At 47.6% G+C, this 19,330-nt stretch overlaps 1 protein-coding gene across 10 annotated transcripts in view; it reads right to left on the minus strand.

The window, feature by feature from the left end:
* PHACTR1 (phosphatase and actin regulator 1) overlaps positions 1 to 19,330 on the minus strand; it is a 522,692-nt gene that overhangs the window by 46,029 nt on the left and 457,333 nt on the right. For all 10 annotated transcript variants that reach the window (XR_006057296.2, XR_009597749.1, XM_042237252.2 and 7 more), the window contains one exon: positions 13,517 to 13,838. Coding sequence is in view for 8 of the 10 variants with exons in the window: in XM_042237252.2 (XP_042093186.1) it covers positions 13,517 to 13,838 (322 nt within the window). In the remaining 2 variants the exon portion in view is untranslated. The remainder of the gene's footprint in view (positions 1 to 13,516; positions 13,839 to 19,330) is intronic.

Here is a 19,330-nt window from a genome sequence, read left to right on the forward strand (position 1 = left end):
TGGGGGGAAAAGCTGCCCATTTGGGAACTAGTGTCCTAGAGTATAGGGCTTCCCTGGTGGCTCAGACGGTAAAGAATCTCCTGCAATGCAGGAGACCGGGGTTCGATCCCTGGTCTAGAGTATGCAGACAGCTCCGCTACCTGCCGCATCCTCAGAGTTGTACCACATGAGTCTCCTCTAATGCAGCCTGGGTATTAGTGCTCAGGAATCTGCAGTATTCACTGAAGGGTGAACTGCTCAGATCCCTTGACCTGCTGTGTATCAGGGTGGCACGCTGGGGGCGGTACCAGCCATCTGACATCGGGACAGTTTGGCTGAGTGCATTATCTCTGCTCCTGCTGTGGTCCCAAAGCAGTTACCCTGTTAACACAGGTGCTCTGAACCCATCGGAGGGAAGCAGTTTGGCTTGTTATGTGGCCCAGATGGGTGAGTTACAAAATGATACTCTAGCAGCCTGAAAGAGTCCCCACACCTTCTGGAGTACCTGTCAACGTTCCTGAGGCAAAGCTGACTCATGTAAGCAGATCTATTCTAGACCACTCAGGTCAACACTCTGGGGATTAAGCACTGAATTTGCTCCCAAGTCAAATGGATCTCATTTTGAAATAGAAACATGTATTTTAAGTGCTAATGAAAGGTAAATGAAAAGCACTTTTAAAATGTGTGCAGTATACTTATTTTCTCTAAAAGAATCATCAAATAAATAAATTGCCTATAATGGAAGTGATTTATGAGCAAGCTAGTTTGGTCAGACATTATACAGATTTTGGGTTTCCCAAGTGGCGCAGATGGTAAAGAATCTGCCTGCAATGGGGGGAGACCTGGGTTCGATCTCTGGGTCGGGAAGATCTGCTGGAGAAGGGATTGGTTACCCATTCCAGTATTCTTGCCTGGAGAATTCCATGGACAGAGGAGCCTGGCAGGCTATAGTCCACGGAGTCGCACAGAATTGGACACAACTGAGCGACTAACACTTTGTAGGAACTTTGATATACACAGAATGCTTTGTTGTACTTGTGAAATTCTCTTGTCGAACCTGAATTTACACTCCATGGTGATAACATGGTAAAGTGAAAGTGAAGTCGCTCAGTCGTGTCTGACTCTTTGCGACCCCATGGGCTGTAGCCTACCAGGCTCCTCTGTCCATGGGATTTTCCAGGCAAGAGTGCTGGAGTGGATTGCTATTGCCTTCTCCAGGGGATCTTCCCAACCTAGGGATTGAACCCGGGTCTCCCGCATTGTAGACAGATGCTTTACCGTCTGAGCCACCAGGGATGTCAACGTGGTAAACACAGTGTCATTAAAGTAGGTGAACATACACAGAAGAGAAAAATCACACCTGGGTTGTGTCACTGTTTTTCCTCCAGGTGAGCAATTAAGGAGCTAACTAACACTCGAGGTAACCATGGAGCCCTTCACCCTGACCTCATAGAGGGAGTCTCCCTAACTCTTCCTGGGCCACTGCCTGTAACGGTGATGAGAGCTGATGCTTTCAATGCTCACACAGCACCAGAATAAATCCATGTAAGCCTCACAGCCACCCTGTGAGATCAGAATTACTGTTATACTCCAATTTCAGAAAGGTAACGTGAGGCCGCCGGGCACGGTCACAGCGAGAGGGGTGCAGGCCTTACTGAGCTCAGACAGTAGGGCTGGTAGAGCCTGGTCTCGCACTGATGTCACCTGGGCAGCAGCAGAGCCCTGCAATGGCTTCAAGATTTGCTTTTTTCAGAACTTTCTCTCCTTCTCACCACCACCCACACAACTCTTTGCTGCTGTCAGACAGGTCTGAACATGACATTCCCTCAGTTAAAAGACCTTTCAAGGGTCTCATTGTCAACTGGACAAACCTCACCCTCTGGAATCCGACAAGGGGGTGCCTTGCCATCTGTGGCCCTCATTCCTTCCAATCTGATTTGTTACTGTTCTTTACCATGTACCCCAAGTTCCAGCCACAGAGGCCATTTGGCTTCCAAAGCACACTGTCTGGTTCCAAATGTTGCTTCTTGACCTGCATACAGATTTCTCAGGAGGCAGGTGGTCTGATAATCCCATCTCCTTAAGAATTTTCCACAGTTTATTGTGATCCACACAGTGAAAGACATTGGCATGGTCAATGAAGCAGAGACAGATGTTTTCCTGGAATTCTCTCGCTTTTTCTATATTGTCAGTTAGAACGGGACATGGAACAATGGGCTGGTTCTAAATTGGGAAAGGAGTATGTCAAGGCTGAATATTGTCACCCTGCTTATTTAACTTATATGGAGAGTACATCATGTGAAATGCCAGGCTGGATGAAACACAAACTGGAATCAAGATTGCCGGGAGAAATATCAGTAACCTCAGATATGCAGATGACACCACCCTAATGGCAGAAAGGAAGAGGAACTAAAGAGCCTCTTGATGAGGGTGAAAGAGGAGAGTTAAAAAGCCGGCTTAAAACTCAACATTCAAAAAACTAAGATCATGGTATCTGATCCCATCATTTCATGGCAAATAGACAGAGAAACAATGGAAATAGTGACAGACTTTATTTTCTTGGGCTCTAAAATCACTGCAGATGGTGACTGCAGCCATGAAATTGAAAGACGCTCCTTGGAAGAAAAGCTATGACCAACCTAGACAGCATATTAAAAAGCAGAGACATTACTTTGCTAACAAATGCCCATCTAGTCAAAGCTATGGTTTTTCCAGTAGTTATGTACGGATGTGAGAGTTCAACTGTAAAGAAAGCTGAGGGCCAAAGAATTGATGCTTTTGAACTGTGGTGTTGGAGAAGACTCTAGAGAGTTCCTTGGACTGCATGCAAGGAGAGCCAACCAATCAATCCTAAAGGAAATCAACCCTGAATATTCATTGGAAGGACTGATGCTGTAGCTGAAGCTCCAATACTTTGGCCACCTGATGTGAAGAACTGACTTATTGGAAAAGACCCAGAAAATGGGAAAGATTGAAGGCAGGAGGAGAAGGGGACGACAGAGGTGAGATGGTTGGACGGCATCACCGACTTGATGGACATGAGTTTGAGCAAGATCTGGGAATTGGTGAAGGACAGGGAGGCCTGGTGAGCTGCAGTCCATGGGGTCGCAGAGGCGGACATGACTGAGCGACTGAACTGAACTGTGAGCTCTCCTGCCATCACTGCACCGCAGAACTAGGCCCTCAGCGTTTGGCTGCAGCAGCCCACCCAACCTCAGGGAGAGCCCTGATGCCGTTTCTTTTGAGCAGCCTTTCCTGATTTTTCAGTGGAAACCAGCCCCTTCTGTATCCACAGCCTCTGTTCCAACCTCTTTTTAAGCACCTGTCGGGTTATATTATAATCACATATCTAAGCATTTACTCCCTGCCCCCAATGACTACAAGCCTTTCAAAGACAGAGGCTGATTATCATTCTCTTCATATCCTAGCCTCGTTTTTGTCCACATTTTAGGAACTGATGGAAAAGTCAATCAAATATTTGAAGTCTCTAGGAATCAGAGTAGTCATAATACAGTTCCCATCATTTAATTCACTCAAATAATCATCCTTGACCCTTAGATAGTCTTCCTGTGTAGAGAAAGTGTCCTATGAACAGAGAATTAAAGATGTGGAAATAGCGAACTAGGGTTCTTAAGAAGTTAATGCAGAGAGATAAGGCAGAGAGATCTGTGCAAGGAAGGAGGCCAGGGTACCCAGGACAATGTGAGCACAGAAGGTATAACAGAGAGCTTATTTTTCCACCACATTTTTCCCAACTCTACGCTCACAGGCTCTCAGGCCCCTTCAGTAAGATTGTTCAGAGTTTCAGGCTGCTTTGTATGGTGAGCTAGTTGGGCCAGGAGGTTTCTTCTCATGTGACATTCTACAATGAATTGATATTAACACCAAAGGGCCTACATTATTCTCCAGGGGCGGAAAAAAGAGATTCTGTTCCCTCATCTCGAAGGCTCCAAATGATGTAACTCTCCTGAGACGTGTTACGAGTAAGAAGAAGAGATGCAGTGGGTTTCTTGTTGCTGCAGTGAGGGTGCAGCTCCCGGAGGATGGAAGGGCGCCACTATCGTAGGCGATGCTCACTCCCCTGCTTCGTACCTCCTCCAGTGGACAGATGTGGGTACACAGCATCTAACACATTCACAGGCGCATCACCTGCCTCCTCCAGTGAAAGGGAAGCCTGGGAGGATGTCCACTTTGCTTTGTCCTCACTTTCTCCCCAGAGGATGGAAGTGCCTGAATACCTTCCTTCAGGAAACAACTGAATAAGCCAGGAGGAACAAACAGAAGTTTACCTAAAATAGGAGGCCTGCCATTCAGAGACACACGAAAATAGGATTCAGGAAGCTTGAGAGTAAAACGGCAGTCCTAAGTCAGTAAAAAGCACGCGCTGCAAACTCTCTTCGCCTTCACTCTGTCCCCGCGACATGTCAGGGAAGTCCAAAGCTGTCTCTTCTCCCCTTGGTGCTATCTCCATCCAAAACAACACTGAGCCAGTCTTCTTTTTGGGAAATCCAACTCTCCAAGCGGGCTACTGAAAGAAGTAGGGGGCTTCCCTGGTGGCTCAGTGGTAAAGCATCTGCCTGCAGATGCAGGAGATGTGGGTTCAATCCCTGGGTCAGGAAGATCCCCTGGAGAAGGAAGCAACAACCCACTCCACTAAGTATCCTTGCCTGGGAAATCCCACAGACAGAGGAGCCTGGTGGGCTACAGTCCATGGGGTTGCAGAGAGTCAGACATGATTTAGTGATGGAACAACAGCAAGCCAAATAGGAGACACGTAAACTGAGAGCACAGGGAGCTTCCCTGATGGTCCAGTGGCTAAAACTTCACACTTCCAACACAGGGGGCCTGAGTTCAATCCCTGGTCAGGGAACTAAATCCCCCATGCCACAGCCAAGAGTTCTCATGATGCAAGTAAAGACCTCACATGCCACAACAAAGACTGAAGACCTCGTGTGCCATGACCAAGCCCTGCTGCAGCCAAGTGTAAAAAAGACAAAGAACACAATGGCACCCCATCAGGCCCCCATCCCACTCATCACTCTTTCCTATCACTTAAACAGTCACATGTTTCTAAGAAATCCACAGACTTTGAAAACTGAGACTGTTTCACCTTTCCTGTTCATGACTGGGTGAGGGAGAGGCAGCTTATTTTTAATAATTCTTTAAGAAATGCATGCCAAGACATCCGTGACAACCAGGGTCATTACATAGCTGGCCCCCTTTCAAGGGAGCTTAATAACCATCACTGTATCTCAATCACATGAATAGGGAGATGCATATGGAGCTCTGTGAATAATCCTGGGCATGGGATTACCCGCCATCAAGCACCTTTGATACTCTCCTAGGAAATCAGGGGCAGGTTTTGAAATTAAAAATCACTGACTATTTTAAATCCTTCATCTTCCCTGAAAATACCTGGGAATCATTTCACCACTATTTTTAAGGAAAAATGTGTCATAAAGGGACATTGCTTTCTGGCATCTGATTTCATATGCAACCATTGTTAAAATGCCAAAGGGAAAAAAAAAAAAAAAAGACGATGACATTAACGTCCTGAAAGGACAGAGAAAATTTATTCCCCTCCAATAGGATGCTGAAAATGACATCAAACTTCAACAGGAACGGCTTTTGTCATTCAGACTGCACAGAGTCATAAAGAGAATTTTCAGAGAGAGTTTTCAGTAGGACGTTTCTTCTTGGAGCCCAAAAACGTGTGAGAAATTATGCTACAGATTGCAGTGCCTGAGGCTGGAAGATGACAGAAGTAACCACTAACATCCTACTGCGGCTGCTGCTAAGTCACTTCAGTCGTGTCTGACTCTGTGCAAACTCATAGATGGCAGCCCACCAGGCTCCTCCGTCCATGGGATTTTCCAGGCAAGAGTACTGGAGTGGGGTGCCACTGCCTTCTCTGACTAACACCCTAGAAAACAGTTAATCAGCTTCCCCGGAGGAAAGCAACCACGCATCGTGGTGCTTATCACAGCCTTCTAAGATAAGCAACTCGACACTGGAGATCTTGTGTTTCTGTTGGACTTTAGTCAGCAGGAAATGATGCCATTCTATATACAGAGCAGGGGACTGAGCTTTCCTGAGTGGAGAATGTGTTTTCAGTCTTTTTCTCCAGTGGTGGTAATGAATGCAAATGAATGCATTTACATCCCTTTTTCTGTCCTTCTAGGGACCAATGGAGAGAAGGCAATCGCACCCCACTTCAGTACTCCTGCCTGGAAAATCCCATGGATGGAGGAGCCTGGAAGGCTGCAGTCCACGGGGTCGCTAAGAGCCAGACACGACTGAGTGACTTCACTTTCACTTTTCCCTTTCATGCATTGGAGAAGGAAATGGCAACCCACTCCAGTGTTCTTGCCTGGAGGATCCCAGGGACGGGGGAGCCTGGTGGGCTGCCATCTCTGGGGTCGCACAGAGTCGGACACGACTGAAGTGACTTAGAAGCAGCAGCAGCAGGGACCAATGACCCACATTTCTGAGATGGTGTCTGGGGTCAGGATGTGGTGAATAAAACCATGTGACACCCAGAGTCTGACCGAGAGCATTCTTCATCTCTCACGGAGGAACCAGACAGCGGTGGCTCTTCCACATGACTTTGTCCCTAGACGTCAGCCAACATCCCAGGTCATGCTTGTCTGGATGTGGGGTCAGGAGGGCGAGACCTGGAGGGAGGACCATGTTTGGGTCCCAGCTGAGCCACTCATTCGTAGAGCATTTTGCCTTTTCAGTTCCTCATCAGGTAAATGGAGAAATCCTTCTACCAAACCCAGGCTGCTGCAAGAGCGGAGAGCAACGACTTGTAAACGTCAATATCGGTAGTTGCTGTTTCAGCAAGGGATGTACTTAAAGCTCAGCAGTTTATCATAAACCAATCATTATGGATATTATCCATTAGTTTATTGAAACACTTCCTTTAGCCTTTTCAATAACTTTGGCCTGCACAATCTTTCTGGATAAATGGTTTCCAAGAGGATCAAAGAATCGTTACTTTATCATCAGGCAAGGGTGAGATTTCTACTGAGGCACACATAAGAAAATTCAGTCGCAGATTCACTTCTGAAAAACATACTTCCTTTTTTAAATCCCTTTAAGACTTCGAAAGATGTTAATGAATCATCTAGTCTCATTTTAACCTTCCTCTGACCAGCTGGCTCACCAGCCTTGCAGGAAAGGATTTGTCTTGCTCAAAGTGACATTACCTTGCTCTGAAATCTCATCCTACCCCTTAAAATAGCAATTATACTGCAAAACATGATCTACATGCAGCCACTTACAGATGATAAATATATGCTGTAAAACTGAAGTACTGGCCTAAAGTAAGAGATTGATAACTCTGGCCTCAAAGGGTCAGAGACAAATGTCTCACCAGAATCGCAAAAGATTTTGAAGAGATGGTCATCAGTGTAAGAAAGAGATGCTTTCCCTGGAAACACATTTCATTTGAAAATATATGCCATTTGCTAAACGATGAGCAAAATACCAAACTTCTTCAAATAAACGCCACTTCACAAATCAGATAACACGGGTATTCTAGGTTCATTTTTGCTTGGTACCAAGGCATACCTGCTCACCATCACATGAACGCTCCGACTCGCAGGTGGAAACTCTGACAGAAATTCGTGCAGTAATTATGTCAGACTGATAAAGCCAGAAGAAACCCAAGGGCCCATCTAGTTCAGGACCAAGAGTTATTCTTTTCCCATGACCCTGGAGGCCACATAAAGAAAAGTAATTGTCACCTCGAAATGTTTTAATACTGATTGTAAACGAACTGTGATCTTTGAAAAGTCTATAGATAATGATAGAATAATAGAATTAATGAAGATCGAAGGGATTTTTTTTGGGGGGGTTACTGATTTCAATTTCTTCTGTCCAATGTTGAAACTGTCCCTTTTTCAATAATCTGGACAGGCAGTAATGTAATCCCTAGCTAATGTATGCAGTACTCAGTATTTTACTGAGTAATAATTTTACATTATTATTGTCCTCATTAATAAGAGTTCAAGATGGTTCTGGAAGCCTTTCTGGGTCTGGTTGGTCATTGTTGGTCTGGACTATCTATAATTAACACAGATATACAACTCCTCTGGGAAAGCCATTCCATTTCTAAAAATATTCACATTAGGGTTAATTTCATGACATGGAATTAGAGGGTTGACCAGGACATCAGCAGACGATCTCACCTGCAGGGTTTTTCTTCATGGAGCACATGAGTAAACCGCTTGGAACAGCGGCCAGCCTGATGTTTTAAAAAGATCTCCTGTATTCTCTCCAAAGGTTCCTAGGCTCTCCTTACGCCAGATGACAATCTTCTGTCATTTCCCTTATTCTCTGTGATTGGTCCTCTAAAAACCTGGCGAATAACTGTCAACTTCCTGCCTTTTCTTATTAAAAATCTCATCGCCCAGCTTGGAGTATCACTCCTTCCTTTAATATGCCTAGCATATTCATTCACTCATTCTTTTCCCCATCTTCTCCCAGTTCATTTCAGTTTGAATGCAGCTCTCCAGAGAAGCCCACCGGTGGACCCCCTGCCCTGCTCCCTGGGACGCCCCCACCTCCTGCACCCTTACAGGTACTGGCCGCCCAGTGTGTGCTCCCAGCAGACTCCAAGCCACTCTGAGGGCAGCACCCTTTATGTTTCGTGCAGGGCGGTACCACCAGCAGGGCAGCAAGCTCTGAAGATTTTGAGGGTAAGGAGCTCCAGGAACACTGGAGGTGGAGGAGGGAGGGAAAGAGACCCAGAGGACCTCCTGCAGCACCACGGTCACCAAGGTCTGGATGCTCAGCGGCTCCTGGCTCCCGGGGCAGGATGGGGCACTCTGAGCAGGGCTGGGCGTAGCGGCGGCCTGCTGTCCCTGACTCACTGGGCAGGCTCACCATGTGCCCCAGCAGCACCTCTCCATCCCCGCCAGGGCAGGGGTATCACGGGTGGGCAGCAGCAGTGGGAGCAGGGCCTCTCACACCACATCCACCACCATCCTCCCCAGCTCCCCTGGGATGGGCTCAAGCTCTTTCCTTGCGGGGAGGAAAAGCAGCTGACAGTGAGGCTCCTGGCCAGGCTCACGCCTCAGTCCCTGTCGAAGAAAGAGAACTAGGACAGAAGGGGTGGACCTGGGAGGCAACCACGCTGCTGTGGAAGGAGGCCCTGGGGCCACCCTGTGGAGTCACCTTCAGAAACGGTCTGACTCACCAGTGAAGAGAAAATAAACAAAGATGATCTAACGCTGGGACACCAACTCAAAATTTCCAACGAGATTGGATCAATCTGCAATATGCCTTCTAGGGGCACTCAAGGTTGACTTTGTGTGTTGGAGAAGGCAATGGCACCCCACTCCAGTACTCCCGCCTGGAAAATCCCATGGACAGAGGAGCCTGGAAGGCTGCAGTCCATGGGGTCGCTGAGGGTCGGACACGACTGAGTGACTTCACTTTCACTTTTCACTTCCATGCATTGAAGGAAATGGCAACCCACTCCAGTGTTCTTGCCTGGAGAGTGCCAGGGAATGGGGGAGCCTGGTGGGCTGCCGTCTATGGGGTCGCACAGAGTCAGACACAACTGAAGTGACTTAGCAGTAGCAGCTTAGCAGAATTTTGCTTAACTTTCACTATCATTTATTTACAGACATTTACTGTATGCTATGTAATAAGACGACTGACGTGGACCGATTGTCATTTGTTCCTCATGAACAACCCTATCGAGGTTGGTGGTATTATTATTAACCCTGTTCTAAAGATGAATCAAAGGCAAAAGGAAGTGTGATCTCTCAGACTGAAACCCGGCGTTTAGATTCTGGAGCCCATGTACTTAGTCGTGATGCAGGAACTGCCTCCAGCCTGGCCAAGCCGCCCAGTAACTTTGATAAACACAGAAGATGGTCTCCAGTTGCCTCCCCCAAATCTAGTGAGCCAGCACCACATCACTTTGCTTACAAAGATCCATCTAGTCAAAGCTCTGGTTTTTCCAGTAGTCATGTATGGATGTGAGAGCTGGCCCATAAAGAAAGCTGAGTGCTAAAGAACGGATACTTTTGAACTGTGGTGTTGAACAAGACTCTTGAGAGTCCCTTAGACTGAAAGGAGATCAAACTAGTCAATCCTAAAGGAAATCAACCCTAACTATTCGTTGGAAGGACTGATGCCAAAGCTGAAGCTCCAATACTTTGGCCACCTGATGCCAATGAGTGGCTCACTGGAAAAGACCGTAGGAAAGACTGAGGGCAGGAGGAGAAAGAGGCGACAGAGGGTGAGATGATTAGATACCATCACTGACTCAGTGGATATGTGTTTGGGCAAACTCTGGGAGATAGTGGAGAACGAGGAAGCCTGGCATGCTCAGTCCGTGGGGTCACGAAGAGCTGGACACGACTTAGCGGCTGAAGAGCCACCAAGCACTGTAACTAACTAAAGTGACTTTAGTGTCATCAGGCACAGGTTAGGGTAACGGAAGAATCTTCACTCAAATCAAAACAGATTCAGAGTAATTTTCGGAGAACAAGACTAAGACAGAAAAGGGTCTAGAAACCATCTCAATACATGATCAATGAAATTATTAGCCTGAAAGGGACAAACCACTGGATAAAGGGAATATTATCTATCTTCAAAGATTTAAAAGTCTCTCATAGGAAAGGAAGATGAGAAATAAGACTGGGACAAGGGAATTATAAGAAGAAAGATATCTGCAGTAATCAGATCTTCTGGACAATGAGGTGAGTTATACTGGAATCCGTTCTTCTGATCTCATCCACCTGCAAAATCCCAATATCTGCCTCCTTCCCCACTTGCTCTCTGATTCATTTCAATAAAGAACTTGATCTGGTATAGGTCCAACAGACCTATTCATTGGCCTCCACGCGAATGGAATATTCTACAAAGACACAGGGAACTCAGGAATACCTTGTAACTTATTGGTTAGTACTTTTAATGGAGACATTTCAAATGGCATGCTTTAAGTGGAAATGTACCTAGTGACATCCTATTATTATGCTGGGTGACCATCTTTTTCAGACGTCAGATATTTCCAGAAGAGATGCAAAAATGTTCTCGGGGTTACAGGAGATATGAGGAAACTGTATTCACTGCTAGTGGTCTGTTTTTTTTTAAAATTTTTTGATGTGGGCCATTTTAAAAGTCTTTATTGAATTTGTTACAATAGTGGTTCTGTTTTATATGTTTCCGTTTTTGACCCCAAGGCATGTGGGATCTTAACTCCCTGACCAGGAATCGAACCTGTACCGCCTGCTCGCGAAGTCTCAACTACTGGGTCACTAGTCTTCTTTACGAAAGCAGTTGCCAAATTGCTATGAAACTATATACAAGTTTGGTCTCAATTTCTGTACAATTTCTGCAGATGGGCACTGAGTTTGTGACTACTCTTTTGAGTAGCTGGTATGAGGGAACCCAGTATTCCTTAGGTTCTTTGCTGACTAAGTCTCCCTAAGTGGTGTGAGGGTTAAGATGATAATAAAGTATGTAAAATAAATGACTAAAAAATGCCATCCAAATTTTACATTACTATTGTCCTCATTAACAACAATAGCAGTAGTTGAGGGACTTCCCTGGGGGTCCAGTGGATAAGACTCCACACTCCCAATGCAGGGAGCCCAGGTTCGAACTTTGGTCAGGGAGGTAGATTCCACTTGTCGCAACTAAAGATCCTGCAGGCTGCAACTAAGACCCGGTGCAGCCAAATAAATAAGCAAAGACTTTAAAAATATGAGACTCATTCATTAAAAACAAAAAAGAACAGTAGTTAAAAATGCTGGCAATGGGCCAAATATAATTTTTTTCCCTAGTGAGGGGTGATATTAATGTGAACCAATCAAGTCAGAATTCTCAGTGATAACAACTTCCCTGGGAGTCATTAATATCCCAAATGTAGACTACTTGGCTGAGACAGAGGGAGGGAAAAAGCCACTGAGAGGCAGGGAAATCTGAGAAGTGAAAGTTGCTCAGTTGTGTCCGACGCTTTGAGACCTCATGGACTGTGGCTCCCCAGACTCCTCTGTCCAGGGAATTCTCCAGGCAAGAATATCGAGTGGGTTGCCATTCTCGTCCCATGGGGATCTTCCTGACCCAGGGACTGAACGGGGCTCTCCTGCACTGCAGGCGGATTCTTCACCGTCCGAGGTACCAGGGCAACTGTGACAGAAAGCTCCCAACGGTGTCCATCTCGTCCCCAGCTCTCTGCCTGGCAACTGACCGAGCTCTTGAGGCTGAGGCTCAGTTGCAGCCCGTCTGCAGGACCCAGGTGACTAGCCTGGGGCAGGCACCCAGGACCCCAGCCCAGGCACAGCCTCATGCGAGACCACAACACTTCCTTCTGGTCACGCCACAGAACAAAGTCAAGCAACACGCCTTGGAATCACACTGGGAAACGGCCACCTCTTGGGCACAAGCAAAATAGTATTTGAACACACACACGACCAATTCAGAACCAACACAAGAGCTCTCCCTGGGTGGAGGGGGGTTAGGGCCGCTTCTACAGGCCTGTCCTTGGATTCCCCCCGGAGGCAGAATCTGATGAAAGAGGAGACTTTGGTGGTTGTAGGTACTGATTCAAGGCTCAAGCTCGGATAATCAGACTTCATCTGCCGCTTCCTCTATCAGTGAGAACAAGGCGCAGCTCTTCCCCTTTCTTTGCTTTTCTAGCACTGCTCTAGCCGTGATCATCTTTTCTTATCCTACATCTGCATTGCTTTTCACATCATAAAAGTAATATACAAAAAATAAAAAATTAGGCAGTACAGAAAGAGACGAAATACAAAAGATTTTCTCCCATCTCCCCGACCTTGGGGTTACCACATTAATAATGATGTGTATACATTTCCAAAACATGTTAATGCCTACAGAAGGACAATACGTACTATCCATCCATCCGTGCGTGCATCTATTCACCTATCCACTCACCCACATACACACACACACACATATACACACACTACCTCTTGATAAATGTGATTGTTCTAGTCTGGCAACTGGCAGAATGGTTTTTTTCTCCAAACTTCTCTTGACATTCAGATTTTGGTCTGATTTCACTTTCAAGCTGCCCTGCCCCTGACCTCCTGCCCCATGCTGGCAGGAGTGCCAGCCCTTGAGCTGGTCTTCCTACCCCTTGGCTGTGGTCAGGTGCCTCAATCCCCCCCAACCCCCGCTACCCCCTCCTGCCCCCCCCCGCCCCTTGCCCTTCCCCTGACCTCCTGCCCCATGCTGGCAGGAGTGCCAGCCCTTGAGCTGGTCTTCCTACCCCTTGGCTGTGGTCAGGTGCCTCAATCCCCCCCCACCCACCGCTGCCCCCTCCTGCCCCCCCCCTTGCCCTATCCCTGACCTCCTGCCCCATGCTGGCAGGAGTGCCAGCCCTTGAGCTGGTCTTCCTACCCTCTGGCTGTGGTCAGATGCCGCAATCCCACTTGGCCACCTCAGACAAGCCCCCCCTCCCACCCTTCCACCTGCCCCCCCGCCCCCCCTCCCGCCCCCCCTTCCCCCTCCCATCCCCCGCTCCGGTCCCCCCACCCACCCCCCTCACCTTTCCAGCCTCTGCATGGTCATGGCCAGCGTTTTGTTCAGCTCCTCGATCATCCTGCAGCCTGAGGGGTGCAGGGGCAGGGAGCCGGTGGCGGAGGGCAGGTGCTGGCCCAGGCTGCCATACTGCAGCTGATGCTGGATCTGGGAGGGCAGGACGGTGTGGTGGTGCTGGGCCCCGCCCTGCGGGCCGCTCTTCTGGGCAGCGTAGGATGCCAGGGAGAGCTCCGGCCCCCCCACAGGCATACAGATCATGACTTTCTTTGGAGGTAGCGGAGGCGACAGCTTCACTGGCAAGCAAGGCAATTTCACGGGGGCACCAGGATCTGCGGCGGAAGGAAGGCGAGAGGCAGATGTGAGGTCAGGGGCATCAGGAGAAACCTAGAACACCATGAGTGCCCACCTGGGCCTGTGGCCCTCGGGATGGGGTCCTGAGATGAAATGCATCAGCTGAAGAACCGGCAGGTGAGTGTCACTCAGCGCACTGTGTGAGTGGCACTCAACTGCCGGCTCTCACTTCCTGCTCGAAGCACGCTGGGACTCAGGTGCTGGGGGCAGGTGCCACCCCGCTGTCAGACTGAGGCTCACCAGCAGAAAGGGGGGACATGCTCTCCTGCGTATGGAAACCCAAGGATCTTCAAATAGACTTTTTTTCAGGATATGTGCAATGCCAACAATTTTGCCACTGTAATGGGAAAATAGCCTCTTGGCTGGCACTTTCTAATAGGCATGGGATTAGAAGCCAGGCTGAGGTTCAAGTCCACTAAGAGTGTGTCCCTCCAGAGGTAACTGTAATGCCACTAGCTTTAATTCCCTCATCATCCCATGCTTTTTAGGATTCAGGGTCACAGAGTGTGACCAAGAAGCCCTGCTGCTCTGCTAAGACATCCCCTGAGCCTCAGTTTTCCCACCCATAGAAAGGGAGTACTGTCTACCCTCTAGGTCCATTATGAGAAGTAAATAGATTCACGTCTACACCATCTCCATGTGACGGGATGAGAGGGTTGAGTCATCCCAGAAGAAGGGGCAGCTCTGTGTAATCAGTTCCTCCAAAGGACACTTAAGAATTTTACAAAACCTCCAAACAAGTTAGCAGAGGGCTTGAGTATAAAATACACCCAATATAGTCCTTGATAGGTAATATCTGCTTGCTTGCTTAGTCATGTCTGACTCTGCAACCCCATGGACTAAAGCCCATCAGGTTCCTCTGTCCATGGAATTTTCCAGGAAAGGATACTGGAGTGGGTTGCCATGATAGGTAACAAATGTTGTCTTAATTCATTCTGAAAAAAATAATATATACTAGGATTCTCCCATGGGTTGTTGTGAGGGTCAGACAAGATAATGTGGACATGCTTTGTAAACTGCAAAGCATGACATACATCTGAGTCCTGTCGTGAATAGGATTCTGGCCTGATCTTTCCCAGCCTGGGAGGCAGAAGATAGAAGCTGAGAAAGCAACAGAGTGCGTGGTGTTTCCTTATAGGTAGTTCAGTTCAGTGGCTCAGTCGTGTCCGACTCTGAGACTCCATGGACTGCAGCACGCCAGGCTTCCCTGTCCATCACCATTATAAGTGACTTCCCGGACACCCACTGTGAGTAAGTGGGCGAAAAAACCTGGTGACAGTAAGTCAGGGAGCACAGAGGCTTCCAAGGCACCATCCTAGAAGTTTGCCAAGTCTAACATGGCCCTATGGGAAGGGAAAATGGCAAGGTCCTCCAGCTTCCAGCATGCCATTCCAATGTGCACAGCCCTGCGTTAGTACTGAGACCCCGTGGAGAGGATGCAGAACCAGGAGTTAGAAAACCTAGATGCTCTGCTATTAACTGTGCGTGTGTGGGGGTCGTTGCTCAGTCATGTCCGACTCTTTTTGACCCCATAGACTGTAGCCTGCCAGGTTCCACTGTCCATGGAATTCTCCAGGCAAGAATACTGGAGTGGATTGCCATGCCCTCCTCCAGGGGATCTTCCCGACCCAGGGATTGAACCCTGGTCTCCTGCACTGCAGGCGGATTCTTTATCGCCTGAGCCACCAGGGAAGTGCTCTGCTATTAATTAGCTATGAAATACATCTATGCTTCCAGGGACCCAGGCACTTTTATATCTAAAAATTCAGGGGTTAAAAATGCCTCCGTTACCTTGACAGCATCTCCCTGAACACGACACTCTGCATCTTCCTCATGCATGATATTCACGGGTGATGGGAGGACACACAAGACCTCCTGCATTGGTAACAATAAATGGGGTACAGGCAAAGCTCTCTGCTTGCTGACTTAGAAATGGATGGGTCTTCTGCAGCCAGACTGATCGAGACGCAGTATATTCATAAATCTGTCTCCGCTGATGGAGTGGAAAGAGCAAAAACCAGTTCCAGAGAACAAGAAAAATAAACCCCAGCTATGCCACAGAGCTATAAAACCCAAGAGGACTGTATTTCCAAACCTGACACAGCTCTGGCTTATGACTTCAGACAAGAAAATGAAAACCCCAGATGACTTCTGTAGTGGAGCCTGGAGACAGAGCACTGGAGTCTATGCATAGAACGAGTCTGAGCTAAGTGGATACACCCTGAGCCTCTCTCCTCACCTTTTCAGTTAGCACCAGCTGTAGCACCTACAGAGGCATTTGTAACTGCTTCTGTATCAGACAGTGTCATCAATGATAGTAGCACTTAGCATCCTAATGAACAAAAGTGATGTAAGAATTTCTCAGTCATCTGCCACCTGGTTCCAGTGAGTCAGAATCTCCGACCTCCTTTCGTGAATACAGGCATCCATTCAAAAACATGAAGAGTTTATAAGAGGCATACTTAAGTTTATAAGAAGAGTTCAGAATCCATTATCACAAACTGGAAGGCAGAGCACCAAAGAATTGATGCTTTCGAATTGTGGTGCTGGAGAAGAGTCTTGAGAGTCCCTTGGACTGCAAGGAGATCCAACCAGTCAATTCTAAAGGAAATCAGTCCTGAATATTCATTGGAAGGACTGATGCTGAAGCTCCAATACTTTGGCTACCTGATGTGAAGAACTGACTCATTAGAAAAGACCCTGATGCTGGGAAAGATTGAAGGGAGGAGGAGAAGGGGGCGACAGAGGATGAGACGGTTGGATGACATAGTTAACGACTCAATGAACATGAGTTTGAGCCAACACCAGGAGACAGTGAGGGACAGGCAGGCCTGGCGTGCTGCAGTCCACGGGGCTGCAAATGGTCAGACACGACTGAGCAACTGAACAACACCACAAACTACTGAATCAGATTCCCTGGGCTGCAAGAATGGCTCCACTCACCCCTTTGGGCCACCTTAGGGATTGTAAGGTAGTCTGGGCCTTTTTTGGTCAAATGCCTGGAAAGGCAAAAATGTGTTGACTGACCCCTCATGGTGAGAGGGACAGAAGAGAAACAAGTGATTAGGTTTCAATGTCATCGGCCTGCCTAGATCTCCTGAACTAGCCTAGTATACGGAGACCACAGTGGATACCTGACGTGGTGAGGACCAAGTCCAGAGCCTGCCGAAATCCTTAAAGAAGGGCCATTATCACATAGGCACCCCCAGGCCCCGACTTTGTTTCAGAGCCACTTTGCAAAGATACAATTTTGTTTTTAAGTGGACCCTTCCTGTCATCTCTCCAGGTGGCCTCGCTGAGATGCTGGTGACACTGGGCAGTGGAGGGGCTGTTCACCAGCCAACTGGGTCACTTGGGCACATCACCTCTCCTGCAACTATAAAATCGATCTTGTAAAAGTCAAATGACATGTCAGGAAAGTGCTCTCAGAATCAGAACTGCAGATGTCTCTATAATCATGAGAACACACATTTGTTCCTAAGATCAGTATTCTGTTAAGAAATGATTTTTAAGTTATGGACAAAAACACATCCTCTGGTCTATTTTTGCACCAATGCTGACTTGTGCTATTGCTCCCAGGGAGACCAGGCAACGAGAGGGCCAGGAAATTGCTATCTGGGTGGTTGAACCCGAGCTTTCCACATGACAGGTGTAAAGGAAGGTGAGAGGGTCCGGAGGTGGGCAGCGGAAAGGAGCCTGCGTTGGCTGTGCCCACCAGGGAGGACTGCTGTTTGTGACCATCCAGGCAGAGGCTAGGAGGGAGTCAAATCAAAACCACAAAGTCCTGGAATGAAACACACACATTCGGGTCTGGTCTCAGAACCCTGCAACCAGGGGCTCTCTCTGTGAGGTTCAAAGGCAATAAATTTAGATCCCAGACAACAAAAAACTACATAGACTATCTCCCTATTAAGAGGTAGTACAGCAGAAAGTAACCCCAGTCCCTGACAGTTCAGATGGGAAAGAATCCGCTTGCAACGCAGGAGACACAGGTTCTATCCTCGGGGCAGGAAGATCCCCTGGAGAAAGGAATAGCAACCCACTCCAGCATTCTTGCCTAGGAAATCCCATGTACAGAGGAGCCTGGTGGACCACAGTCCATGGGATCTCAAAGAGTTGGACATGACTAAGCAACTGACTACACACTACACATCAGATACTAACATAACACTGTGAATCAATTATACTCCCATTAAAACATATGTATTTGTGGATGGAAGATATCTGGGGTTTGATTCAAAATAATCCCATGGGAGAAGACTGTCAGAGGGTTAAAGATGAAACAAGACTGGTCTAACCAAGGGGTACACAGAGGTTAACCATAATAACCTCTTTACCTATGTATATGTTTGGAAGTTTCCATTATAGAAACATTTTTAATAAAGGAAAAAATAAACACTGCTTGAAACACACACAAAAAAAGAGGTAGTACATTCATGGTTGAACTAAGAGGTTCAAGCTAGATCCATGTTTTAAGAAGGAGAGAAGGGGATGGCCACAGTTCATCTCTAACTCTCCATCCATCTGCTGCTCAGTATTTATTCACTGTTGGAGGACATGCTCAGATTTCTTCCATTTATAGTGATGGCAGTGGCTGGTCTAACCATCTGCAGAGCATCCCCACTCCCCCATGTGATTCCCAGCGTACTTGCTGACACCTAAGGCCGGACTGCAGGTTTGCCTGATGGATGACTCTGATGTTTAATTGCTGCTCTCATGAGGGGTGGCCTTTCTACCTAGGCTATCACATTTCCTTTAAATACTACAGAACCTATGAGAATTAGATCTCATTTTCAGCAGCACTCAGAGATGGAGAACAATGTGCACAGATTCTCCTAAAGAAGCAAATAACCTGCTATGAACTCTTGGGCAAACGATCATCGAGCTCCTCCTTCATCACCGCTGCAGTGGGGCACTTTGCCTCTCGCAGCCTGTTGTCCTGCTGCTGAGGGGCAACGGCCAAGGACCCTCAGGGAACAGAGCAGACCAAATCCCCACTCCGAAGGGAAACCTGCCCCTGGGACATTTGAACAATGTCCAAGAGGAAGAGCCAAGGGCAGTAACTCGGTGCCCTCTTCATTTTCAGGGAGCCTCAGTCACATTCGTCCATGCAGTTGTAAATCCACCCAACAGCAGCAGCATCCATTTTATCCAAGCAACGTCAAGGGGACAGGCTTGGATGAAGTCAAGCAATTGCAGCTAACAGTCCTCAAAAGAGGTCCACTTCCTCCTCCAAAAAGTTACATCCCTCACCACAGCTTTCAAGGTTCTCCAGTTTCCTTTCAACCCATTGCTGGCCCAATCTTTCTTGATTTCCCTAGCAGAATTGCACTTTCCTGCCAAGCTGAGCCATTTGCCATGTTGTGAACATCCTATGCCTCGCCTGCATGAGCCTCTCTGAACCCTGCTTCCTACCTCCTGGCAACCTTCCCTCTGATCCCTACTTGTCTTGTTCATCTCTAAGGCCTGT

This window comes from Ovis aries, chromosome 20 (assembly GCF_016772045.2).
Source record: "Ovis aries strain OAR_USU_Benz2616 breed Rambouillet chromosome 20, ARS-UI_Ramb_v3.0, whole genome shotgun sequence".
In the NCBI taxonomy this organism is placed as follows: Eukaryota; Metazoa; Chordata; class Mammalia; order Artiodactyla; family Bovidae; genus Ovis; species Ovis aries.